The 25712-nt window shown below is 57.4% G+C and overlaps 2 protein-coding genes across 3 annotated transcripts; one reads left to right on the plus strand and one right to left on the minus strand.

The window, feature by feature from the left end:
• Positions 1–1246: 1246 nt before the first annotated feature.
• On the plus strand, positions 1247–6135 carry SLC39A5 (solute carrier family 39 member 5). Its single transcript, XM_028110846.2, has 10 exons — positions 1247–1548; positions 2265–2448; positions 3445–3607; positions 3779–3948; positions 4204–4347; positions 4742–4838; positions 4930–5100; positions 5237–5317; positions 5434–5624; positions 5884–6135. Exons 1-10 carry the CDS (start codon positions 1262–1264, stop codon positions 6025–6027), a joined length of 1632 nt encoding a protein of 543 aa, XP_027966647.1. The 5' UTR covers positions 1247–1261; the 3' UTR covers positions 6028–6135.
• ANKRD52 (ankyrin repeat domain 52) lies at positions 6105–23601 on the minus strand. Of its 2 annotated transcripts, none has more exons than XM_088025231.1 (28): positions 23495–23601; positions 23087–23170; positions 22558–22600; positions 22241–22311; positions 20995–21195; positions 20358–20445; positions 20078–20220; positions 19586–19798; positions 19232–19310; positions 18815–18929; positions 18548–18630; positions 18322–18439; positions 18047–18115; positions 17766–17906; positions 17603–17683; positions 15939–16050; positions 15665–15736; positions 15176–15377; positions 14823–14910; positions 14629–14746; positions 13817–14036; positions 13525–13612; positions 13330–13413; positions 13072–13217; positions 12763–12845; positions 12472–12554; positions 12200–12291; positions 6105–11725 (listed from the first exon to the last, which is right to left on the minus strand). In XM_088025231.1, exons 1-28 carry the CDS (start codon positions 23519–23521, stop codon positions 11475–11477), a joined length of 3195 nt encoding a protein of 1064 aa, XP_087881357.1. In that variant the 5' UTR covers positions 23522–23601; the 3' UTR covers positions 6105–11474. The 2 variants fall into 2 exon arrangements, with proteins under 2 accessions (XP_087881357.1, XP_027966646.1); XM_028110845.2 differs by having other exon boundaries at positions 22522–22600.
• Between the last annotated feature and the right edge of the window lie 2111 nt (positions 23602–25712).

A 25712-nucleotide genomic window follows, 5' to 3' on the forward strand; every position in this document is an offset into this window, starting at 1 on the left:
CTGCAGGTGACCCTTGCCCGCCTGCCTACCTACCCCCCCCCCACAGCTGGAACCAAGAAGGCTGTGTCCCCCTTCCTCTGGGCGTCCTTCCAGTCTCTGGCGGTCAGGTAACGACAACCTCAACCCCCCCGGACGATTGCCTGAATCAGACTGTGCTCCCCTGATCTTAAGCCAGGTCAGACATCTGAGGGGAGCCCAGATACTTCGTTCCTCTTTCCACCAGAGCTTCCCCTTTCTTGGCCACTGGTTCCCAGAGCTCTGGCTCTTACTCGGCTGGGACGAGGAGTTGCTAAGAACGGTTTCTTCCCCATACAGCTGGGCTTGCCACTTACCTGCCTCTTTACCCCCTTTCCAGCAGAGGGACCCCCGGATCCCACTTTCCCAGGGAATGTGGGGAATGGGGGTTGGAAATGAAGGAAGCCCAGTACCAGATGTAAGGTGGAGGGGGGGGTTGGTGAGAGGATATGCAGGGAAAGGCTAAAATGGTACCAACTGGGTCAGAGGGGTGAATTATTTAGAAGAAAAGACCAGGCTCAGGTTTTCCTTGGCCATGTGGCTTTTCCAGGGGCAGAGGGTGGCCCCTCCCTACTCAGGGGCCCAGCCAAGACTGACCTTTGACCCCCACCCCAGAGACCAGTGAACCATTAACTCCTCTCTGACGTGAGCCTTCCCACACTGGCCCCTCCCCTCCCTAACCCCGCCCCAAGGCAGGTGGGCTAGGAGTTGGGGGGTGTCCATCCCAGCCTTCTATCTGACGTGGCCTCCATTCCACCTGACTGCCTGGAGGCTGAGCCCTGCTCCCCTTTCCTGACTCAGGAGCGCCTTGGCGTCCACAGTAAGACCTGCCCAGAACCTGAAGCGACAGCTCCCAGACTGCCAGTGAGGGTGAGGCCCTGTGGTCTGAAGGGAGACTGAGAGGTGGGGCAGGATTGCGGGGTGAGGTTTTGGGGACAGGTGGGCAGTCAGCTCTGGGTCAGGTGAGGGAGGCATTCCGGGTCAAGGAAGGTGGTCCAGGAACTGGCAAATAAGAGGCTGCTCCAGAAGGAGGCGAGGGGGAGGGAGAAAGGAGGCTAGAATAGGGGCTGCTGCTAGGTTCAAGGTGGGATGGTCCAGGGAATGAGAATTCCCCGGGCCCGAGCTGGACAGCAGAGCAGAAGCCCAGGCCCTTCCTCCTTGTTCTTACAGGGCACATCCTCAGGATGCTCCAAGGGGAATAGAAGCCAGAACCAGAGCCTCTATCCCATTCCCCCCCCCCCCAGTAATGGGGTCCCCAGTGAGTCATCTGCTGGCTGGCTTTTGTGTGTGGATGACCTTGGGCTGGGTAGGGGGCTCAGCCCCCAACCTGGGCCCTGCTGAGCAGGAGCAGAACCATTACCTGGCCCAGCTGTTTGGCCTGTATGGGGAGAACGGGACACTGACTGCAGGGGGCCTAGCGCGGCTTCTCCACAGCCTGGGGCTAGGCCGAGTTCAGGCCCTCCGCCTGGGACACCACCACGGGCCTCCAGCTGGTCGAGCTGCAGCCCCAGCGGGAGACAATTCCACGCACAGGTACTGACCCTTCCCCCACCCCGAAAGGCCACATGCCCCACTCTTCTCAGGGCTTGCATCAGTCTCCAGTTGCCTAGCTCTGGCTTCCTAAAATCAGATTCCTGGAATTACAAATTTTTCAAAATCTGACTCCCTGTATTCCTTCACGGCCCCCTTTGCCTCTCTGCCTTTTAATTCTCCCCTCTTCCAAATCCCTGGGCCCTTCAACTCCTTGCTCTTAGTCCCAGTGCTCAATGTCTGTAGGCTGACTTGGCTCCCAATTTGTAGCACTTTTGGCTGTGCCCCCCCAAATTCTCTCACTGTCACACCACCCCCCCATTCCTAGACCCTCCTATAAATCGACAATTCTCAGATCCTCCTAGAACTGACATTCCACGGTTTCTGGGTCCCAGGAACTCCAGCTAGTGGCTGTTCCTTCCTTTCCCCCCAAAGCGCCCTAGGAGCCTCAAGGGGAGTGTCTTTCTTCTTTTTTAAAGATTTATTTATTTGAGAGAGAGCGTGCGTGAGCCAGCAGGGGGGGAGGGGCAGAGGGAGTCTTAAGCGGACTCCACGCTGAGCTCAGAGCCCGACTCAGGACTGGATCTCATGATCCTGAGATCATGACCTGTGCTGAAACCAAGAGTCCATTGCTTAACAGACTGCACCACCCAGGCGCCCCTCAAGGGGAGTTTCTTAAAGAACATGAGCCAGCTGACTTGCTATCCTATCCATTCCAGATCACAGGACCCCGAGCTGAGTGTGGATGTCTGGGCGGGACTGCCTTTGGGTCCCTCGGGGTGGGGTGACCCAGAGGAGCCAAAGGCCCCAGCATCACCCCATGGGCCAGCGCCCTCGGGCCTGGACCTGTTTCACAGGCTCCTGCTGCTGGACCATTCATTGGCTGACCATCTGAATGAGGATGTGAGTCTGATGATCTCTAGGTGCGGGGGAAGGACCATGGGATTTGGATGGCCTGAAATGTTTAAAGAGTAATTTATTTTTTTAAAAGATTTTATTGATTTATTAGAGAGAGAGCAGGAGCAGGAGGAGAGGGAGAAGCAGGCTTCCCGCTGAGCAGGGAGCCCGACACAGGCTCGATCCCAGGACCCTGGGATCATGCCCCGAGCTGAAGGCAGACACTTAACCGACTGAGCCACCCAGGCGCCCCTAAAGAGTAATTTAATACAGTTAATTTAAAAAACCCAGTCCAGGTGTGATCTTAGGGCATGTTATTCCAGTAGTGGAATACGGTTCCTCTGGGCTCAGCGCACATGAGCCCACCCCTAAATCTCCAAGACCTGGTTTAGGGACCACACTTGGCAAAGCAGAGAATCCAGAGAAACAGCCCACGGTAGGATTTAGGGCTGGCTGTCTGGAGAGGAAACCTGCAGGGAAAGGAAGGCTGTCTTCAGCCAGGAACTGGGCTTGTTCCATGTACACCAGAGGGCAGCAAAAGCTAACTCTGAAGCGGGCCTGGAGCGGGTGAGCACCCCTTCACAGGGGGCATTCAAGCCAAGGCTGGATGAACATGTGACAGGGCTGTTGCAAGGAAGGTTGGATGGCATTTCGAGTTCTTTCCCTTCTAAGATTCTGCAATGGAGGGCTCTAGTCCAACCAACTCCCTCACCAAATCGATGAAATCATCAGGGGCTTGAGAGGGAGGGAGATGGTGGCATTGTTTACTGGCCCCCAATCTGTATTGAATTGAATATCTGCACTGGATTGAATATTCACTAATAATTAACACACACTGATCATACAGAACTATCCCTAATCCCTGATGCACCTGCTGGGGCGAGCAAAGGGGACCCAGGAGAGAGACCCAGGAGTCCATGCAATGGAAGGACAGACATTAAAGATCTGAGTCACAGTTCTCAGCGATGCCCCAATGTATGACCTCCAACTCAACTCCCCTAGTGTCTGAATGGCTCCCAGCTGCTGGTCAATTTCGGCCTGAGCCCCGCTGCTCCTCTGACCCCTCATCAGTTTGCTCTGCTGTGTCCAGCCCTGCTTTATCAGATCGACAGCCGTGTCTGCATCCAGGCCGCAACCCCAGCTCCCCCAGGGGATCTTCTGTCTGGTCAGTGGGTGAGAGTGGGTGGCAGGGTGCCTTGAGTCCTGGTAGGGAGTGGGCCCTTAGCCAAACAAGGGGGTTCACTGGGGCCTCCCCTTGCAGTGTATCTCTGCCCCACCTTGCTTCCGAGGCCCTCCGGCCATCCCTAGCCTAACTTCAGTCCCTGGTTCTCCCCAGCCCTGGTTCATAGTGCCCTGGCAGTCCTGCTGCTCAGCCTCCCTTCTCCCCTCTCCCTGCTACTGCTGCGGCTCCTGGGACCACGTCTGTTGCGGCCCCTGTTGGGCTTCCTGGGGGCCCTGGCCGTGGGCACGCTTTGTGGGGACGCGCTGCTCCACCTGCTGCCACATGTACGTGAAGCCCCTTCCTCGCTCCGCCCGCCCCGCGGAGGTGGACAGCCTCCGTGTCCCCAAGGGATTCCCTCCCCCTTCCTGTCAGCCCCCACGCTGCACTCCCCAGCCCTGGCTGCAGCCCACAGCTGCCTTCTAGTCGAGAGCGAAGGAAGGCTTGCCGCCTCCCCCACAGGAGGGGGCTGTGGTCTGCGCGCGGGCTTCTGGGGTCTGCGCACGGGCTTCTGGGGTCTGCCCTGACCCCCTCTCTGGCAGGCACAAGGAGGGCAGCACGCTGGACCTAGCGGACCACCAGAGGAGGACCTGGGACCGGGACTGTCGGTACTCGGAGGTCTCTTCCTGCTCTTTGTGCTGGAGAACGTGCTAGGGCTTTTGCGGCGGCGCCGAGGGCCCAGGCCAGTGAGTGATACCCTTTTCTCCTCCTTCTGCCCAAACCAGAATTCTGGCCAAGAGCAGGGCCACACAAGCCAGGACGTGAGGCGCCCACAGTCTGCTCCTGGCTCGGGGGGCTCTGCCGTTTGCCTGAGGGGGCAGGACCCGACAACTAACAGGGAGTGGGTAGGGGGCTCCTCAGCATAGACCCAGGATTTCTGGCTGAAGGGCCTCCTCTCCCAAGTCCAAGTCAACAAGAAACAGGGAGGTGCCAACCCGGGAAGGGAGTGGAGAGGCCCCAAAACACCCCCAAGTGCTAGAGGTGAGCCCAGGTGTTCATTTCCCCAGCTGGGAGCCTGGCCTCTCCTTAGCCCCCGGCTCTGCTGCCTCCTCCACCAGGAGGGATACCCTCCCATTTCAGAGATGCTGCGGGCGAAAAAGAAAGGATCTCAGAGTACCGGCCCTGGACCTGGAGGATGGCAGTGGGACGGCCCTTCAGCCCCTACAAGCAGCTCCAGGTAAGCAGAGAAAATGAAGAGTAGGCTCCCTGCTCCCAGCTCTCCCCTGCAGCCACGGCAGCCACCAGCACTGTCCTTGTCCTTCCTGCAGACCCAGAAGCTCAGGGCCGCAGGGAGCAGGCCAGCCAGCCCCCACCAGCCCCAGCCCCCACTGGGCACCAAGGCCACAGTCACGGGCACCAGGGTGGCGGTGGCGCCAACATCACGTGGATGGTCCTCCTGGGAGACGGTCTGCACAACCTCACTGATGGGCTGGCCATAGGTGCGAGGGGAGCGGAAGGAGGAAGGCAGGGCCCAGGAGAGGGCTCCCAGGAAGTGGGGGAGAGGAGGAAGCGGCGGCCGTGCCCCTGGGGAGAGGTTTCCCCCAGACTGCCGACCTCCAACCCTGCCAACCCCAGGTGCTGCGTTCTCCAATGGCTTCTCCAGTGGCCTCAGCACCACCCTAGCAGTCTTCTGCCACGAGCTACCCCACGAACTGGGTAGGAACGGCAGAAATGGGGTGGGGTGGACTCCAGAAAGGAGAGGACTGGGAGGGGGGGGGCAGGAGGGGCAGCCCTGGCTCATACCCCCCCACCCTGTCCTCTCTTCCACACAGGTGACTTCGCAGTGCTGCTCCAGGCAGGGCTGCCCTTCCGGCGCTTGCTGCTGCTGAGCCTGGTGTCTGGAGCCCTGGGACTAGGGGGTGCAGCCCTGGGGGTGGGGCTCAGTTTGGGCCCTGTCCCCCTCACTCCCTGGGTGTTTGGGGTCACTGCTGGGGTCTTCCTCTATGTGGCCCTTGTGGACATGGTGAGAGGTGTGGGGCGCTGCGGAGAAAAGCAAGGGAAGTGGGGAGGTGGGTTCGGCGGGGAGGGAAGTACCAGTCTCTCCACTTCCACCCCCCCGGCCACCTGGAAGGGTGCTGGAGCCCAGGCCCGGGGGAGTCTGAGAAACAAGGGCCTGGAGGAGTTCGGAGGGGCTACTGGTACTTTCCGATGCCTCCCTCTTGTGCTTCAGGGCGGGGGGGCAGAAACAAGGCCAGGATCCTGACGTTCTTCCTTTCTTTCAGCTACCAGCCCTGCTTCGTCCTCCCGAGCCTCTCCCTACGCTCCATGTGCTTCTGCAGGGGCTGGGAATGCTGCTGGGGGGCAGCCTCATGCTCACCATAGCCCTGCTGGAGGAGCAGCTATGGCCCCCAGTCTCTGATGGCTGATGGGGGCCGGTGGAAAGGCGTCCAGGTTGCCCTTCCTTCCCCCCAACCACAGGAATGGAGGCGGGACACAGGGCCAGTAGGAGCAATAGGATTTTAATAAACAGAACCCATCCCAAAGCCATGACTACGACAGTTGTACTTGCACCAAAACAGCATAGAAAACCAGGATGTGGTGGGAGGAGGGCTCAAAGCAGGTGGGGGCGGGGGGAGAGGACATGAGCAGGGGCCTGGAGGGTGCAGGGTGCATCCATCTGCAGGGAGAGCATTGTGCTTTAGCCCAGGGAGGTGGGGGAAGGGTGGGGCAAATGCACTGCAAGGTCCCCACTTTTTCCTGCTGCCCTCAGCACCCTGGGGATACAGGCATCTGGGCAGATCTGCCCTTTATTGCTGCCCACCAGCATTAAACACCCCCGACCCCAACACTAGCACCACAGGCGGATCCGGGGCAGGGAGAAGGGCGGGAACGGGAAAATTGCTTAGAGAAAGATTCGACTAGAATCCAGTGAATTGTGCTCAGTTCTCTTTACTTCCTACAACCGAGTACATGGGTCACGGGGTGGAGGGTGCGACAGGACATGAAACATGCCCCTCGGTGCCCCCAACACACCCCTGCACACAGGATGGTGGTGTCTGCAGCATCACAGGTCATGCAGGGCACGGGGAAGGGGGGGTTCACACACACAGAGACGCCCACAGCGGGTACCAGAGAACACCCCTGAATATACACAGCTGTACACAGGGAACCCCCAGGTCCCCAACCCAACCCTCTCCCCTGTCTTGCCGTCCCCCAGGCCGGAGGAACTGTATTGCTTTGAGAGAGCCACCCTGGGGGCCGCTCTGCCAGGCACCCTCCCCTCCCCTCCCCCCACCCCCATTTTGGCACATCTGCAAGACACGCGGCAGCGAGAGTAGGCACCCTCCCTCCCAGGCTTCTGTGGCTTGGAGTTGAGGAAGGGGGTAGGAGACTTTGTCCTCCATCCTGCCCCTAGCCCTTCCCAAACCCCTACCAAACCCACTCCAGCCAGAACCCACCCCCACCCCCTGAAACACACACATACAAAGCTGAGCTATCCAGGAATACAGGGGAACAAGGAGATTGTCCAGGACAGGAGCGGAGCAGTCGGGAGAAAGGACTGGAAGCAGAGACCCCACCCTGGTGTGGGGGTAAGACTGGCACGACAGCTACTTTAGTGCAATTGGAGAGGGTGCCCAGAGTGAGGGGTGGGGATGGGAGGGGAAGGCTCGCCCCGACTTCCCTGGGCGGGGGGCAAAGCCAGGCTCCCCAGGGAAAGGGCCTAGCAGGAGCGAGCGAGGGCCAAGGGCAGATGCTCTCGTCACCCGCCACCCCCTGCCCTCCCAAATGCAGTGACAGTGTCCCCCTCACACCTACATGGGCAACAGCAGCCTCGGAGTCAGTACCTTCAAGTAATTCATAGAACAGACCCTCCCCACCCCAGCTTCCTCCCATCTCTGGGATTTGGTCGCTTCTCTAGGGTTGGGTCGGGGGAGGAGGGAGTTCCCAAGTCAGGCCCTTCCCTCTCCACCTCCCTCTTCCCAGACCACTGGGCTTGGTCCTCAAAGATTCCTTGCCTCCGCCCCTTGCCCACCTTGGGTCAAGGCCACGGAGGGCTGGAGCCACCACAATTCGAAGGGAAGGGGCTGCTTTGCTCCTTATCCCTCCTTCTTAAAAGGTAGGGTTCAAACTAGGCAGGATGGGGCCCCATACTGGTTTGCCCCAGGAGGAGGGCTTCTGGGCTAGGGTCTGTAAGGCTATTTTCCTTTGCGGTGGGAAGGGGAGGTGGGGATGAACACGGGGTGTGGGGAGAGGGGGAGAAATGGCGGAGAGGGATGGAGGAAGGGGCCTCCCTGCTGGAGCGCAGTCGCTGGAGTCATTCGGACGAAGAAACACTCCTGTGCATAAGATACAGAGCGGGCCTGCTCCCAGCCCCTCCAGCCAGGCCCCACCCTCACCTCTTGGGGTCCCTTCAAAGACCCCAGAGGAGGTTTCGGGAGTACAGCTGCAGAACCGTTCACTCTGGCCCCACGCCCCCCACCCCACCCCCAGCCTCTCCTCCCCTTCTAGGTCCGGGGAGTAAGAAGGTGCTCGGGTGGGCAGACAGCGGTGGAAACAGTATTGAGTTTTCCTTTGGTTACATATTGAAGGCAAAGGTGAGCTGGACTTACAGTCAAAACGGATAGGGATGAGGAAGGAAGAGGGGCCATGCTGGGGTTGGAGAGGGAGGCAGGCCCTCCTCAGCCCCTCCACCCCAAGGAACACATGTCTAAGTGGGGTGGCAGTCCCTCAGTCTCATCTCTCCCACCCCCCACAGCACCAAACAGAAGGAGAAGCCCCCTCCCCCAGGGGCTGCTCCCCACCCCAACCTGGGCTGTACATTCAGTGGTTTTCAGCAGTCCTATGGCTCAGGGGGCCACAGCGGGGGAGGTGGCCCATCAGTCTCAGTTGGACAGTGGCAGTGACCCGGGTCTGTTGGCCCATCCTGGGACCCACAGTTTGTGCCATTTGTTTTTCTGAAGGATAGTACACAACCCTACCAAAGCCACCGCCCAATCAGAAACGTCTCCCCAAAAATCAGAAACTAAAAACTGGCTCTTTTCAACTCGCCCTCTGATTCACAAGCCTGTTTCCCTGTCTCCTATGTAGCCCTCGCTCTGTCTCCTTTGCTGGGACCTGGGGCTGCTCCCAGGGTCCTCACGTAAAATAGGCCTTTTCTCAAAAGTGCTTATTACTTGAAGCAAGTGCTTTAGAGCTGCGGTGGGGAGAGGGGGAGGGAAGAGGGAGGGTGAAGGGAAGGTGTTTCCTCCCCACCCTACCCCCTGAAGTTTGGGGGGCATTCTGCCTGTTTTACTTCTCCACACCCGTTTAAGTCAAAGAGGTTTAAAAAAAAAAAAAATCTTAACATTAAAATAAATATGCAGTGGCCATGAGAATGGTCAAAACACTTCAAAAAACACTAGGGGCTGGGGAGCCCGGGGTGGGGTGTGGGATTTCCTTTGGCATAAGGAGAGGAGGCTGCTCGTCCTCCACGCCCCCTCACAGCCACACGAGGAGGGGCAGAGGACCCCCCGACCTGCCCCAGCACTGCTGACGGGGTGCTGAAGGGGCAGTGGGGGAAGAGGCAGCCACCAGAAATCTCATCTAGCAAAACAATGGGGCTCCTGACAAATACTCAGGTTCTTCCTGTCATCGCCAAACATTGATAAAGGAGAACACGACTGATACCCCGAGTCTTCTCTGGAGGACCCATCGCTCTGCTCCCCCTGCCCCCCGTCACCTAATTCCCAGCACCAAAATGAGAGGGAGGGGGTGGAATGGGAAGATTTCAGGAGAGCTGAAGTCAGGGGCAAGCTTTGCAGAACCAGCAGGGGTGGGGGCGGGGGGCTGCAGCCCTTAAGAGAGGTCACATTGATTGTCGTATAGGGGAGGACAGGGCGTGAAGGGAGGTGGGCAAGAGGGGTGTCACAAGGCCCTTTGGCTTTGAAAACAAACCTAAAAACTAAAAGCTGCACAATCCTTCTCACCAATAATGGTCATTTGGAAGCTTTGAAATGGTTTAGGAACTGAGGGTCGGGGGAAGCAAGACACAGAGAGAGGGGATAAAGAGAGACCACGACAAAAAAAATAAGGACTTGGGCAAACACCGCAGGCTTCAGGGAACCAGCATGAGGTATGGTTAAGGGTATCTGGCAGGGAGGGAGGGGTCCCTGGGATGCCCCCCCTCCCCTCAGCCCCTCCTTGGCGAAGGCGGCAAGACTTGCAGGGGACACAACTGAAAAGTGGGTGAGGTCGTGAACAAAGCAAGCGTGGGTGGGGGAAGGAGACTGAGGGCTCCCGGGGCGGGGGGGAACCCTGTACTGTGTAAACGAAGCCTGTCCAGTTCTCAGGGGACAATACTGATGGCAGCCAAACTGGGCAAGGATGCACTGTGGGGGTGGAGGGGGCATGACCTCTATTCAAGTTCTGTGTCTTGGCCCCTGGCTGAGGTATTGAGTGTGAGGAAAGGAACACTGGGCTATGGGAGTGGGTCCAACTGTCCAGGAGGCTTAGCTGGGAGATGGATGGACAGGGCATCGGAAGGGACCAGGGCCAAATTCAATGCTACATTTAGAGAGAAAACTGCCCCCTCCTCACTCTGGCCCAGTTTGGCTTTGGGGGATCTTCTCAGTGCAGCCCCTAGCTCAATCCCATCTCTCCCCGCGACCGGGAGGGCAGGGACCAAGCCTCAGCGTGTGTATTCATCACTCCCTAGGTCAGAGCTTCATCCTCACACTGGAGGGGAAGCTGGGGTCCCGAGTAGCCACGGTCCCTAGTCTGCCCTGCCCCTCCCACCATCTTTGGCTTCAGATCAGGAGTGACTGGGGGCAGTGGGTACTCTTGGACATAACGGACAGTGGGGGCACAGAGGAACTATGGGTTTGGGGGGGCACAGGAGGAAGAACATGGTCCTTCCCTCCCCACACATGCAAACACATGCCTGAAACACACAGGACATACTAGGGCTGTGGTTTTGAAATGGGCAGGAAATTAATTTGTTTCTTCCCCTAAAGGATAAAATGCTTACTTAAAAATTCATGACAAGCCTCAAAGTTAAGGGAGAGGGGAGCCAGGGAGGGAAAGGCCACAGGCTCTGCCCTCCCAAAAGAAGTTAAAAGAAAGAAGCAAGGTTAAAGTGCGTGGTTAGGGGGCCAGGCCAGCAGTGGAAGGGAGTCAGGGAGGAGAGCAGGCTGTGGGGGCAGAACCAGCCCTTGATTTGCATATGAGGAGCCAGGGGAGAGTGCAGGATTGGGGCCCAGGTACAGTAGTTGCTGCTTCAAGTGTTCTGCATTTGAACTTTAGGGGTGACGGGGTACAGAAGTGGGGGAAAAGCTCCAGGCCCCAGTGCTAAATACCCTCCCCCCTCATCCACTAGCTGCCCCTGAAGGGGGAGGGGGACACCCCCAGAGTGCTCACACAGTACCAGAAATTAAGGCTTCTCACTGCTGCGGGGATGGAGGGGCCAGCCGAGCAGGGAGGCAGTGATGGGTATGGAAGAAGAGGAGGGATCTGCCTGGCAATAGGGGCAGGGGGAGGGGGACACAGAGAGGAGAGGCAAAGGGAGGGGTGGGGAGAGTTGGCAGCAGAAAGGGGGAACTGAGAGATGGGGTAAAAGAGAGGGTAGCCAGGCATTTAGCAATCATTTGGGGACACTTGGCAGAAGGGGTTGCCCTGGGGGTGCCAAGGGCCTGGGGTGCTCCCTGTCGGTCCCAGACCCCTGCCAGGCCAGGATGGTGTGGCAAAGGGGTGAGCAGCTGCTCCCCAGTGCTTCCCCCCCTCCATCCCCCCCACCCAGTCGTGTTCTCCTTTAAAGTGCCCTAAATGTATAGACTTTTTCTAAATAAATAGAATAAGGTATCAAGCCACCGGCAGGGGAAGGGACACTGAAGAGGGGCTACTCCGAGTAGCAGCCGTCTAACCCAATGGCGCCGTGCCGCTCCTGGCTGTAGGGGCAGGAGGCCCCGTGGGGCAGGGCGCCACAGCCACCCACCGTCTTGGCTGCTGCAATGCCGCAGTTCTTGAGCAGGCTGAAGCTGAAAGGACTGACGGCGTCCTTGGGTGGGAAAGGCTTCATGGTGGAGAGGATCAAGGCCAGGCAGTCTGCCACATCTTTGTTGGGGGCGCAGGCCAGCGCTGGGGTGTGACCTGCAGGGCAGAGGGGGAGAACTGAGGCACGGGGTCCTGCATCCCCAGGTCCCTACCCACCTTCCCCCAGGCCCTGAGCTCTCATCTGAGGAGGGGAGCCGAGGCAGGCAAGCACCCAGCACCGTCAGAATTCAAGGATGATGAGGGCCCAGCGGGGCGGGCGGCGGGGGGTGGGGTGGGTGTGTGTGTGTGACAGGCAGACTGTCAGAGTGTGGGGTAAAGGGCGGAGCACAGGGGACACAGGATGGGAGGCTGAGGTGTGTGGGAGGTCTTCCTGAGGAGCCTGCTGGCTCCGGCTAGTTCTGTCAGACTGCCCTCAGAGACTCTAGCGTATTGGTATTGGGTCCCTGCTCTGAAGAGTTCCCCTGGGGAAAAAAAAAAACCCCAGTTTATAGCAAGGTTAAGAAGTCACCTCCTGAAGAATGTCCCTGACCCCAAACCCGGGAGAGGCGGGGGGCTCTGGACCCCACCCACCTTCTTCATCCACAGCCAGCACTGTGGCCCCACGACTCAGCAGGGCCTGCACCACAGAAGCTAGACCGTTCCGGGCAGCAATGTGGAGTGGCCTTGGAAGAAAGGAAAAAGGAGCGAGAAGTCAGCGGGGTACGCTGCCCTTCCACACCCAGCCGGAGTAGCACGAGTGCTGAACAAATACTCTGAGTTCCAGAGAACCCCTGGAAGGCAGGTGGCTCTTTCCTCACCCACCTGCCTCCCCCAGCCAGGAGCCCCCTTCCCCAGGCACTCACATCTGCAGCGCACTGTTGGTAGCATTGATAAGGCCAAGGTCTTGGGTTTCTGCCAGGATCATGAGGGCACATTTCTCATGGCCCTGAGGGAGAGGAACAGAGATGGAGTGGAAGCAGACAGGCTGCAGAGCGGGAGTTGGGGAAGAGGGTAGGGAGGTCAAAGAGCTGTACAGGCTGGACAATGCTGATGGCCACGCCAGTCCGCCCTCCAGCTGGGCAGCCACCCCACCCACCGCCCCCGTCAAGCCCTGCTCCTTGCGCGGTCCTCGCCACCACCGATCCAGATCATACCTTGCTACAAGCCAAGTGGAGGGCAGTGTTCTTGTTCTCATCCAGCACAGTAAGGTCTGCCTTCCCTCGATACAGCAGAAATTCTGCGAGAGAGAGGGGGTAGAGGACTAATGCCTGCCCTCCAGGGCAGCAATCCTCATGGCTGCTGGCCCTCCCGCCTGCGTACACTTTGCAGGCCATCTGCAGAGGATGAGCTGTCCAAAGACATGCCTCCTGCTTCCTGAGCCCCGCCACAGGCAGGGCTGCCCCATCCTGCAGAAACCCAAGGGGAGAGGGCAGTCCTCCCTCCCACGCACGGCCCCTACACACCCACAGCAGCGGTCTGGCCGTTCTCAGCCGCCGTCATGAGCGCGGTGCGGCCAGTGTGGTCCGTGGCGTTCACCTCGGCTTGATGCTGCAGCAGCATCCGGAGCCCAGATATGTTGTCCGCGAAGGCAGCGGCGTGAAGAGGGGTCCTGGGGAGGGGGAGCGGGGTGTCAGGGCAGAGTGAAAAGGGAAGGCTCGTTCGCCTGAGCAGAAAGAGGCCGGAGACAATCGAGGCCTCTCCCTAAGCCTTCCGCCACTCACCGTCCTTTGGCATCTCGGCTGTTCACAATCTTGGCACCCAGAGCTCCCAGCAGCATCTCTGTGGTGCTGTCCTGGTTATTAATTCTGGGGGAAGAGGAAGGGTCAGCAGGAAGGACGAGGGAAATGGAATGCCTGTCCCAAGCCCCGGTCACAGATAGACCCTCGGGCGGGGCTGAGGCGGAGGAAGGGACTTACACTGCACAGTGCAAAGGAGTGAAGGGGTTTCCCTCCAGGTATGAAAACGGGCTGTGTTCAAGTAACAACTCCAGACAATCTTCATGTCCTGAGCAGGAGAAAGCAAGAGCAGCGGGGGTGGAGAGGGACAATGACCACCTCTGTCCGGTGCCATCTCCGGACACTCCACTTCCAGATCCGGCTTAACCCGGGTCCCTTCCTCAAACCCACGGGGCCTCAGTCTCTGTTCTGCTCTGCCCTCCCCCACGCTGCACCCCCCACTCCCGTGCCCGCCAAGGCCCCAGGCCCGCACCAGTGTAGGAGGCCCAGTGCATGGGCGAGTATCCACTGTAATCCACGCCAGCATCCAGGGGGTCTGTGGAGAGGGCAGCCTGCAGCAGTGTCCGCAGCACAGCAGTGTGGCCGCAGGCGGAGGCCAGGTGAATGGGGGTGCGGCCCTTGAAGTCTCGGCACAGCACAAATGCGTCGTGGTCCAGCAGGGCGGCCAGGCAGTCCTCGCAGCCAGTCACTGCCTGTGGGTGACGCGATGGCGTGAGGGAGGGTGCAGGGCCACTCCCTGCCCAATGGCCAGTCGCTGGAGCTCCCCCCGGAATGAGAACCATTTCCAGGGTGCCCATCCTCGTCTTTACAACAACTCTAAGTGTTTAGGAATCAACGTCTCCTGCCTCCATCCTCTCTATGCCAACAGACAACCAGAATGGCAAAAGTTGATTCTATGGAGTAGGGGACAAATGGCAATGTCAAAGGACTAAGGGATCAAAGCATCCCCTGGGGATGAGGAGACAGCTTGAGGCCAGGTGATGGTGGAGAAGGCCTGAGACAGTGGCATCATTAGCCAGTGGGCCAGGATAAGGGTCTGGGTATCCTGGAGCAGGGTCTGGGTAGTGAGCATGTGGCTGTATGAGATTACAAAGCAAGGGAATCAGGGAGATCTGCTACAGATGTCAGGTACTCATCCTGGAGCAAACACAGTAAGGCCCAATAAGACCCTGGGCACAAAATACTGGCCCACCTGCTAGACAATCTGCTGTCCTACTGCTGATGGGTCCTGTGCTCCCATGTCCAGGCCTGTCTGTGAGCAGCCCCACCCAGGAAGTCACTCACCCCACGGTGGAGGGCAGTGCGGCCCCGGAGGTCAGCAGCATCAGCTGTGGATCCTTTCTCTAGCAGCAGATGGACACAATCCACGTGGCCATTCATGATGGCCAGCATCAGTGGGGTTCTACAGAGGGGGCAGGAGAAAGGTGAGGGCCCGCAGGGACAGTAAAAGCTGCATCCTGCCCCTGGCCCACACTCACTGTCCATAGGCATCCATGACATCTGTGATGTCAGCTCGTTCCCCACTGTCGATCAGCAAGTGCAGGGAATCAGTGTGGCCAGAGGCAGCTAGGAGAAAAGGGTCTGTGTCAGGGTACTGTCAAGGGGAAGGAGGCAGCCAGGTCAAGCATAAAGGACTCAAGGGTGATGACGGGAAGACCTGGGGGGGCAGGCCAAAGTCTTGGGCGATAGGAAGGCATGAATCAGGACGTGAAGTTTCCATTCTCCTCGCCCTGCTCCACTCCCAACCCTAACCCCATTCAGGAGGGATCTGGGACCAGTCTCCAAGGCTTGGTATGGCAAGGGGAGGGAAGAGCGTGATGGGCGTACTAACCAGCAGCGTGCAGGGGGGTCCACTTGCGTTTGCGCTCCTTGATGAGTGCAGAGGCGCCATGGGCCGTAAGTACCTCCACACACTCAGTAGAGCCTCGCTCAGTGGCCAGGAAGAGCGCGGTCCGGCCCTTGTGGTCCCTTACATCCAGATTCACCAGCGTCTCGGCCAGTGTCTTCAGGGCTTCACAGTGACCGTTGTAGGCCTGGAGGCGGGGTGGGGGGGCAGAAAACCAATGGGTACAGCTCGGGACACCGCCCCCACTCTGCTCTTGGGCCCAATGGGGAAACGCCAGCGGCAGTCCTCCCCAGGAGTTCTTGGGCCCCTCGGGCTCTCAACCTGCACCATGCCCACCCCTCCCTACACCACTGCTTGCTTGCCACATCCCCACAAGAAGGCAGAAGCCAGGACAGAGTCACAGTGCTCATGCCTGCGTGTGGGCCTGGGGCAGGTAGGGACAAGGAAGGCAGGGGGAAAGGACTGAGGACTCACAGCTAAGTGCAAAGGGCTGACTGGAATGGTGCTCTCCACATCCTCCAGGCAGTTAAAGGACATTTCTAAGAGCTGCAATGGACAGGAAAGTAGGGGCTGAGGGTTCTCAAACTCCTAAGATGTTATCCCCCATCCTTCCCCACAGTAATCCCCTAAGCTCCTGGAGCTAGAGACATCTGAGTCAACCACCCCTTGGTTTCAGAATCCACAAACACAAAGGTGACTGCATGCCCTGCCCCTGCTTCCTCTACTCCAGGCCAGATCCCACACATACCAGTTCGAGGTTCTGTCTGTTGCCGTAGGCGGCTGCATAGTGCACAGCTGTGTAGCCCTGCCTGTCCCGCAGGGAGGGGTCTGCACCGTTATCCAGTAAGAACTCCAGACAGCTGGGGGACAGGGGCAGACTGTGAGGCAGGGACAGGCCCAGCTGGGGAGGACCCGGTTGTGGGAAGATCAGAGGACAGGGGCAAGGGAGCCCCTCCAGGCCTCACTGGCCAACACCCATCCTCTGCTCTATGGAGGCTAACTCCTGCCCATTCGACCCCGGCTCCAGACCCACCACCTCCTTCACATCACCCCTGAACTGCTCTGGCTTCAATGCCTTCCTTTATCTTTGGAACACTCTCCTAGAGAACCTAGAGCACAATTACCAGTTATCAATCTGCTGATCAACATTTTCCACCCACCTCCAGACATGCTGACCCCTCCTACCTTCTCCTTCCAACCCATTTGAAGAAGTCCTACTCATCTCAAACTCGCTCCCAGCCTCCTCCCCTCTATGGGGCCTTCCCCAACCTTCCCTGAGGTGCCTCTTCCTCTGTACTCCCTTGGCACCCTTCTTAGTAGGGTCAGCCCAGAAGTACTAGCAGTAATAGTAATACTTAGCACTTACTACTTGTCAAGCATTGTTCTAAGCACTTCATGTGTATGAAACCATGAACTAAATGGTTTCATCTTATTCCTACCATGGTTAAGGAAATTGAGGCACAGAGAGGTTGTTATCAAAGGTCACACAGTTGAGTTTCTTTGATTGTAGTTATACTTTTTTTTTTTTTAAGATTCTGTTTATTTATTTGACAGAGAGAGACACAGCAAGAGCAGGGACACGAGCAAGGGCAGTGGGAGAGGGAGAAGCAGGCTTCCCGCCGAGCAGGGAGCCGGATGTGGGACCCGATCATGACCCGAGCCGAAGGCAGCCGTTTAACGACAGAGCCACCCAGGCGCCCTGTAATTATCCTTCTTTAAAAAAAAAATAATCCTTTCATTTCAGAACACCTGTAGATTTACAGAAAGACTGAAAATAGTCTAGAGTTCCCATGTACTCTGCACCATTCTCCGTGTTGTTAACATCTTATGTTAGAACGCATAAGTGCCCTTTCATTTACATTTCCCAACAGATTATGAATTTCATAGGGCAGAAATTTGGGGTAATTCATCTTTTTTTTTTTTTTTAGAGAGGAAAGGGGGAGGAGCAGTGGGAAAGGAAGAGAGAGATTCTCAAGTAGGCTCCAAGCCCAGCACGGAGCCCGATGTGGGGCTCGCTCTCGTGACCCTGAGATTCTGACCTGAGCCCCGAATTCACAAGTCAGATGCTTAACTGACTGAGTCACCCAGGCACCCCAAGGGTTAATTCATCTTTTATCTTCGGTACCTAGCACAGTACTTAGTACCTAGTAAGTAAATCCTCACTTAATCCTTACGGAATAGATAAATGATTTGGAGCATTTAGCTCTTCTGATTCCCTCAGGAAGACCATCCGTTCCCTGAGGAAGGAACTAGGTCTCATACTTCTGTTTTGACCCACAGTACTCGGTCTAGGACTAGGCCCCGAGGGCTCCAATCGCCCTGCCGGCGGGCCAGCTGCGGAGCCTCGGCAGCGAGGGCCAGGCCCGGAGCGCACACTGCTGGGAAAGCGCAGCCCGGGGCCAGGCTACTCACAAGAAGGCCTCCTTCCTGCGGGACTCCTTCAGTGGCTCGTCCTCTTCAGCGTCGTGGCTGGAAGGTGAGTGGGGTTCCGCTCTGGAGCACAGACAGTGAGGTCGGGGGAGGCCCAGGGGAGTGAGTGGGGCGGAGAAGGCAGAGTTGGGGGGGGGGCTCTCACCTCCTGTAGGTGTCAGAGGCAGCGGCGTAGTGCAGGGGAGAGCAGCCTTTGCAGTCGGCCTCGTTGACGCCCGCGCCCGCCGTCACCAGCGTGACCGCACACTGGTAGCTGCCGTTGGCGGCTGCATAGTGCAGCGCAGTCCTGCGGTGAAGGCGAGGAGCGTGGGTGGAAGAGCCGGGGCGCCCCGAAGCTGCTCTGTAATCCTCTCCCCGCTTAGTCCCCGCCATCGTCCGTCTCTCTTATCCGACCTTCCCCACGTCTACTCCTGCGTACTGACCCACCTTCCAAACTTGTCTCTCCTCCTCAAGTCAGCTCCACTGCTCAACAGCAAATTAAGACATTCAACGTTCCTATAAGGAAAGAGGATGAGGGTTGATAAAGCGAGAGCCTCAAGGAGAAGCCACAGGCACAGGGAGGGGCAGAGGAAGGATGGCGCCGGACAGCCCTTTCTGCTGTGACTGTTCTCACTGTGACAGGGGGACACACCTGGGCAGCAGAGGAGGGCCCAGACCCTTGGCCAGATCTCTTCTCAGCACCTGGGAGAGGGAGAACTTACCCTCCAGAAGCAGCAGCATGAAGACAGGTGCGGCCAAGGTTGTCAGGCGTGTTGATGTCAAACCCAGCGGAAAGCACGTGCTCATTGCTGAGTGAGGACACAATGCTGTACAGCTGACCTGCAGGGCCAGAATAGCCACAGATCCCGTCTGAGGGCCCTGAGCAGAGTGGGGAGAGGCCCCAACCCGCCTGCACACCTGCCCAACCCCCAACCAGTCAGCACATACCTGAGGAAAGAAGCTTACGACAACAGTCAGAGAATCCAAAGAGAACAGCTAAGTGCAGAGGGAACATGTCGTGAATGCCGCGCCTGGGGAGAAGTTGAGGCACTCAGTCCTTAGGTCCAGGAGAGACCAGTTATAGACCTCTTTTCTGTGCCCCCCACCCCCAGCCCAGGAGACAGCGAGGTTTTGCAAGCTTCCTTTCTGCAAGCTTCTTCGTGCCTCCACGTTTGACATGAGCAGCCTGTACAGACCCGAGGGGTCCCGACTCACCGGGCGGTATCCGCGCCATTGGTCATGAGGGTGCTGATGAGCAGCTCGTGTCCGTAGCGAGCAGCCACGTGCAGTGGCGTGTTCCCAAATTTGTCAGCACAATCGATCTCGCTGCCTGAGAGGGGAGGCACACGAACTCAGGCCAACCTTAGGCTCCAGACCACTCACACTAGCTACCATGGGAGTGCTTGTTATGTGTCATGCCCCAGGCTAAGCTTTCCACGTGTGTTATCTTGTTTGTAAGTCTTAGGGGATGGGCCAGGCAGACCAGGGCCATTTCCACAGGTGCCTTGCTCAGAGCTCTAGGTGCCCATCCTCACTGGAAGGTCGTGTGGGAAGTGGAATCAGGGCACAAAGGGGCTTCTAGGGATGAGTTCTCTGGGGGAGAAGAGAGCACAAAGTCTCCAGAGTCCATACCATTCTGGATGAGGATCTGGGAGCGGGTGAAACGACCATGGATGGCAGCCATGTGCAGAGGACTTTTCCCTTCCTTGCTCTGTTAAAATATGGCAAATTTTTTTTTTTCAGTGCAAGGCACTGAGAAGGCCCTGTTCCCCCTTCGAAAGGACACATCTCTGAGGATGGACTGGTCTTGGGGACATCTGCTCAGCCCACACTCTCCTGGGTCCCTGGCAAGGTCTGATCAACCCAGAAAGCAAATGGACAATTCCCCAGAGTTATCCAGAGGAGAAGATATGGTCAGGACCCCCAGGGCCGGGTTTCTCTCCCAGGACCCCCAGGGCCAGGCTGCAGCCTCATCCCTTTAGGCACCTGGTAGTTGACATCGGCCCCATTATTGACCAACAGCTCCAAGCAGAGAGCGCCGTTGGTGGAGACTGCAGCCACATGCAGTGGCGTGAAGCCCTTGTCATTCGGCTGGTTGACATTGGCTCCTGCATTCACCAGCTCAATAGCCACAGCATCCTGGCCCAGGTAGCAGGCGATGTGCAAAGCTGTGTTTCCAAAAGCGTTGGGCTCGTCGATCTGGATTTCCAGGGGTGCAGGGAGGGTGCAGGCATAGGGAGGTATCGGTTTAAATAAAATGGAAGCCAGCACAGATTCCCAGAATTCCAACAACCACCCGAGACACCTCAGGTTCCTGACTCAACAGACTGAGCCTATTCCCTATAGCCAGTGTTATTCACCACGTCTCACCGTATCCTGCCGACCTCCCCAAACCACTCCAACCATTCCAGCACGCTTCTGTCTCCACCCACAGACTCTGACCTCCACCTCCCTGCCCGTAGTGCCCGGCCCCCTGACCTCAGCCCCCATCCGGAGCAGGTACTTCACCACTTCAATCTGACCACTGGCAGCCGCTGTATGGAGTAGCCCGTAGCCTTTGCGGTCCTTGCAGCCGAGGTCCGCGCCCCGTGCCACCAGCAGTTTTAGGACCTCCAAATGCCCTAGGAAGAGCGAGAAGGCTCTCAAGGGGGTGGAGGGTGAACTAAGACCCCAAGCGCCTCTCTCCAAAGGCTGCAACCCCCATCCCTGCCTTAGAAATCCTGTCAAATTCTTCCTCTTTCCACGAACCCTTCCTCACCTAGAAAAGCTGCCCAGTGCAGAGGCTGCCGCTCCTTTTTGTCACAGACATTCAGGCTGGCTCCCTTGTTCAGGAGCAGGTTCACCGTCTGTATCAGGAGATGAAAGACACCTGTTCAGAGCCAGGTTCATGCTTTCAATGTACCTAAGGGCAGAAGCCTCAGTTCCTGAAAAGGCTGAGGCAGCCACATGTCTTTGTTCTTGAACAGAACAATCTGGAGAACTAGAGGGAACAGAGGAAGCAGAGAGTAAGAAGCAGATCCCATATAGATTTGTAAGTTTGAGGGAAACTCAAGGGAGTCTCTTCATATGATCTGGTGGTTCTTAAATTCTTTTGAAAAATCTTCTAACACGTTTGAAAAACATGGACACTCGCTTCAGAAAAAGGCAGGCACACAAACATTTTCCAGGCAACTTCAGACAGTTTACCTTGGACTTAAAGTCCAAGTCAAGAATTTCAATCTAACCCAACCATTCCCTTGGTGCTTGAGCCCAAGTGTCTATATAGTCATCCAGACCGCTGCTCCCCAGACCTGAGGGCCCAGAAGCAGAGGAAGGTGGGTGGGGTGGGGTGGGGTGGAGTGGGAAGGGAAGGAAGGCACAGGACTGGGCTGGGTATGGACTAGAGCAGTCCTCACCTCTAGATGCCCACTATGCACTGCGTGGTGCAGGGCACTGCGCCCACTCCTGTCAGCCACGTTGAGGCTACTCAACAGGGGTGCCAGAGCCTCAGCACACTTGGTGGCCCGGTTGGCGGCAGCCACGTGCAGTGGGGTCTGCCACAGCTTGTCCCGGGCATTCACATCTGCTGAATGTGCCAGCAGCAGTCCCAGCACCTTCTGTTATGGAGCAGGGGACAGGAGAGAAGACAGAGGGGAAGTAGGAGGTAAAACAAATAGTGGAGGGAAGAACCGGTCAGCATGGCACATGTAGCCCCATCCCCCCAAGCCCCCAGCACAGAGTCTCTTCTCATTTTTCCAACATACGTAGCCTCTCAATGCCTACTTCCCATCTTCTGGATCTTCTGAGAGTTTAAAATCTTGCCTACGTTGCTGAGGAAAGCATGGTCCCTTCCTCTTCTCCTCAAGCCACTTGGTATCACTCCCCAACCTCGACCCTGAAAATCTTCACCCACATATACAGCTCTGACCAAGCAAATCCACATATATAGAGGATCCCAATCCCTCACTACTTTTCACTAGGAAAAATACAGACTCCTGCTACCCTTAATACTCTCCTACAGTCCTTCCATAGGCAGCAAAATCACTTCCATTACCTCAGTAAGCAAACAGATGCTGGTTCCTCTCTAAAACTCAGGCTAAAAGGTCCATCCTAATCACAACCCACCCCATTCCCATTGGCCTTAGTCCCTCCCCCTGGTGGTTGGAGCCAGGGAACTGACCATGGAACCTAGAGAGACGTCTCCTTCCCCGCCTTCCCCCACCCCCCCCAGGGTTGATGAACCCAACTGATGAGGCATGTTTGACCTCTGTGTGTCAACTTTCATGCTGCTTGAGGGGCAGGGACGCAACAGATCACTACCCTCAATCCCTCCATCACAAGGTAAGAAATCTCAGTGCCCAGAGGGGGATCAGACTCCAAGGTGGCCCCCCAGGGACGGATGAGTCACTCAGGCCTGGCAGCAGGGCCCCCTGCAGTCTGCCAGCCCAGTGTTAAGCTCTCCCCTGACGTCACATCAGCTGGCAACACTCAGCCCCCCTTACCAGCCAGTTCTAGGGGTAGGAGGGAGGGGCCAAGGTCTAGTCTCCTGACCTAGGGGTAGACCAGCTTGTAAGCAGACAGCTGAGGCTCTCCCATCCTTAACTTCCACCTTTATCCAACTCATCCTCTTTGAAAGGGTGAAAGGACAGAGGAGGCCGGTACCTCATTTCGGGAAGCAGCAGCGCGATGAAGAGGGGTCAGCCACAGTGTGTCCTTAGCATTGACATTAGCACCTGTGGGGATATAATTTCCTCTTTTTGGTGGGAGGTGGACAGCAAGTGGGGAAGGAAGCCAGTAATCAGGCCAAGGAATACAGATAGAGATGAAGGCTCTCCCAGACCAAGTACCAGAGAACAATTCTTGGATATGAAAAAAAAAAGAAAAAAGGCTCTTCCCTCAGGTCCCCTCCCTAGGTGCCACACCTTCCAGCTCCCCACTTTCACCTGACATCAGTAGCAACTGGAGGATGGGGACATCACCTACGTAGGCAGCAGCATGCAATGGGGTCCGCCTCTCTTGGTCCTGGGGAAGGCAGAAAAGAGCAGCAGTTGTGGTGGAGGGTGAACTATCAAGGACCCCAGCCCAAGTCTTAGAGCTCCAGGCCTTTCCCCACCTCTTCCGATAGGTTCTGCAGCCTCCTAAATCCCTATCCTAGGTCAAAACAAGCACCGAGGGAGGGTGGAGTCGTGGAGTCAGGGAGTCAGGGAGTCGGGGTCAGGGCCAAGGGGCTGTGAGGCAGTCTCCTTCTTCCAGGAGGGGCGGGGGCGCTGCAGACACTGATGGTTCAGAAGAGAACACCGTTTCTGGGCATCCTCAGCTCCACTGGTCTATGCTTCAAGCCTGACCTGCTCTGCATCTCCAAATGTAGAGCAGGCGCCCATCCCTGGGCAGAAGGAGCTGCGGCCTCATCCGAGCCAAGGAGCCACGGAGCCGCCCCACTGGTTGGGAGGGGTCCAGAACACCAGGGCCCAGATTACTGGCTCCCCATCCTCCCTGATCCCAACTTACCAGTACATTGATGTTCTCCTTCTGTGAGAGGAGGGAACGCACTTCCTCCACATCTCGGCTAAAGATGGCCTGGACCAGGGGCGGCTGCAGGAAGAACCGGCGTTCAGAGAGCGGGCCGGAGCGGAACCAGGGGAGGGGGGCGAGGCGGGGGGGACACCTGGTTTGATGAGGGGCGTCGCTGGAGGGGCTCCGCTCTGGGGTCCTGGCTGCAGGGGACTCCCGCGGCATTTTGGCCGGTCGCCAGGCCCCCAAGGACACCGGCTCGGTTGAGGGGAGCACGGCGTGGGGCGGGGCGGGAGCCGCGGGAGCCCCGGGCTCGGGCCCAGCCTAGGCCTCACATCCCCGGGCTCGCGTGGCGGCGGCGCCGGACCCTGGAAGGAGGAAGCGGGCAAGGACAGGAGGGCTGACCTGGTCCGTGATGCTGAGGATCCCCATGGCCCGGCCCGGGCTCCGTCCGCATCGAGCTCCCGGCGGCGGCGGCGGCGGCTCCACCGGGGACACGGGGCGGCCCAGGCGGCGGCTGCGGCGGCGGCTGCGGGGAGAGCGCGGCCCCGCCTACCGGGGGGCGGGCGAGCGGGAGCCCGCAGCGCTCCCTGGCGGCGGTCCTGGGCCGGGCCGCGGGGCGCTTACCGCGCTGACGGCCCCGGGCCTGGCGCCCTCGGCCCCACCCTGGCGCCCGGAACGGCCCCGGCGCCCCCCACCTCGCGCGCTCGTTCCCCGGCTCCCCAAGCCGGCCGCGCTGTGCTCTCTGCTCCAGTCTGGAGGCTCGGAGGGGGGCGGTTTTCTCAAAAGACGCAAGCGGCAACTCGGGCCTTGGCCCCACGGCGCCTCCCACCACCCAGCCCACCACAATGCCTCCGCCGGAGCTAACTCCTCCCGTCTGCTATTACATACCCCCAAATCCGCCTCAGACTTGGGGGAACAGGGGCGTGGAGATCTGGGGGCTGCATGTGGCAATAGCGCCAGAGAGAAGGAAGACGCGTATCTCCACTGGCGGTGACATGAATTGGGTAGGAAGGAAATAGCGAAAGTGCTCAAACTGCTGAGAGAAATCCCGAAAAGGACTCCCCAGCGGCAGAAAATCCCCACAAAGAGGCTGGGACAGCAGGCAGCTGAAGAAGGCCTCCAAGGCCAGCACAAGGAGCCCTTCCCAAATTCCTAATTACTCCACTGCCAGCTTAAGGCAGTAGGGTGGCTACACTTTAAGAGGCTCAATGGCTTCTCCCCAGAAAAGGGTGGGGTGCTTTCCCTCCTCCATTGGCGAGGCCGGAGAGCAGCCAATCAGGCAAGATCTGGATGGAGGTCATCCCAGCCCAGAAAAGGAAAAGAGGGAAGAAAACTGGATGTTGAAAACTTGGTGCAATTTATATAAGGTGATTCAGGGTCCTGTTTAGAGCTCAGCAACTCAATATGAGTGTTCTAAGAGGGAGCACATTTAGAAGAAGTGTAGCAAGTTGGCCCCCTGTCAAGGCACAGATATAATAAAAGCTCTCCTTTGCTCTCTAACAATCTATGCCCTTCATTGCCTTTGGTATCTTGATTCCCACCAGAATAGATACACAAGACACTGATACCTGTGCTTTTTCCTGGAGAGAGAAACTGGGAACCAGGGAATGAGGAATGAGAGGGAAAAATACCTATCACTACATACCTTTAATAATTTTTTAACTTTTACCATATTGAAAATAAAATTTACAGTATTACTTAAAATTTAACCTCTTCCAAGGAGTCTTACCCTGGTTAATGGGTTCTTTCCCTTTTGTTAGGCTTCCCTAACCCTTACAAATTAGTTTACACGGTAGCAGTCAGTTTTATTTATTTTTTCAAATTTACTTATTTCACAGAGAGAGGCAGCGAGAGAGGGAACACAAGCAGGGGGAGCAGGAGAGGGAGAAGCAGGCTTCCCGCGGAGCAGGGAGCCCGATGCGGGGCTCCATCCCAGGACCCTGGGACCATGACCTGAGCTGAAAGCAGACACTTAATGACGGAGCCACCCAGGGGCTCCTGTTAGAAGTCAGTTTTAAATTGCACACCTTTGGGGCTTGTTTCACCTTACATCTTTGACATACAAGTGTCCAACATTTCAGAATAGATTTTAAACTCCTTCTTCGCCAATCTTCCAGCACAGGACTGTACATTGCTTTGGTTTTGTTTTCCTATGACAAAAGGATTTTGAGCCCTCCTACGGCAAAGGTATACATTATTCTTTGTAGCTCTCACAGAGCAGGAACAGGCATTTAACATTTGAGGAGGAGGAGGAAGATGAGGCTGAAGAAGTAGAAACTGAAGGTAGCTGGGGATCAGATGGGTATGGGTGTTGGGACATGTTGACTTGACTATTGGACCTTCCAGGAAGGGCTGAGCTAGGATATGGCCCAGAGGATGGGGAGGCGGGGCCTACATGGCCTTCATTGCCTGAAATAGCTCTTGGTAACCTGAGGAATTGGAGTCAGGGGTTGAGCTGGGGTCACGTGCCTGGTTCTGGCGTGGGAGTAGAGGTGAACAAGCAAAGGTTGCCAGCCGGGTTCTCTGGGCAGTTGGAAGAAGGAGGAAGGGCTAAAGAGTTATTTTTAATATTATTCAGAGCACAGAAAGAGGATTTCCCAGTAGGGAAAAAAAGGGATAT

This window comes from Eumetopias jubatus, unplaced genomic scaffold (genome assembly GCF_037043125.1).
Source record: "Eumetopias jubatus isolate StellerSeaLion01/CBP00866 unplaced genomic scaffold, mEumJub1_p1.0 scaffold_8, whole genome shotgun sequence".
Taxonomy (NCBI): domain Eukaryota; kingdom Metazoa; phylum Chordata; class Mammalia; order Carnivora; family Otariidae; genus Eumetopias; species Eumetopias jubatus.

Bases quoted from the DNA above. Each gene is read 5' to 3' on its own strand.
- ANKRD52 (XM_028110845.2), bottom strand. From the start codon at position 23,521: ATGGGGATCCTCAGCATCACGGACCAG. The intron at 19,311-19,585 runs GTGCCTAAAGGG...ATATTTTAACAG, and splicing joins GGGCCGATGTCAACTACCAG to AGCAAGGAAGGGAAAAGTCC. The intron at 14,747-14,822 runs GTGAGTGTGGGC...CCCCCTCTGTAG, and splicing joins GTCATGGATGCCTATGGACA to AACCCCACTGATGCTGGCCA.
- SLC39A5 (XM_028110846.2), top strand. From the start codon at position 1,262: ATGGGGTCCCCAGTGAGTCATCTGCTGGCTGGCTTTTGTGTGTGGATG. The intron at 5,101-5,236 runs GTGCGAGGGGAG...TGCCAACCCCAG, and splicing joins CACTGATGGGCTGGCCATAG to GTGCTGCGTTCTCCAATGGC. The intron at 5,318-5,433 runs GTAGGAACGGCA...TCTTCCACACAG, and splicing joins CGAGCTACCCCACGAACTGG to GTGACTTCGCAGTGCTGCTC.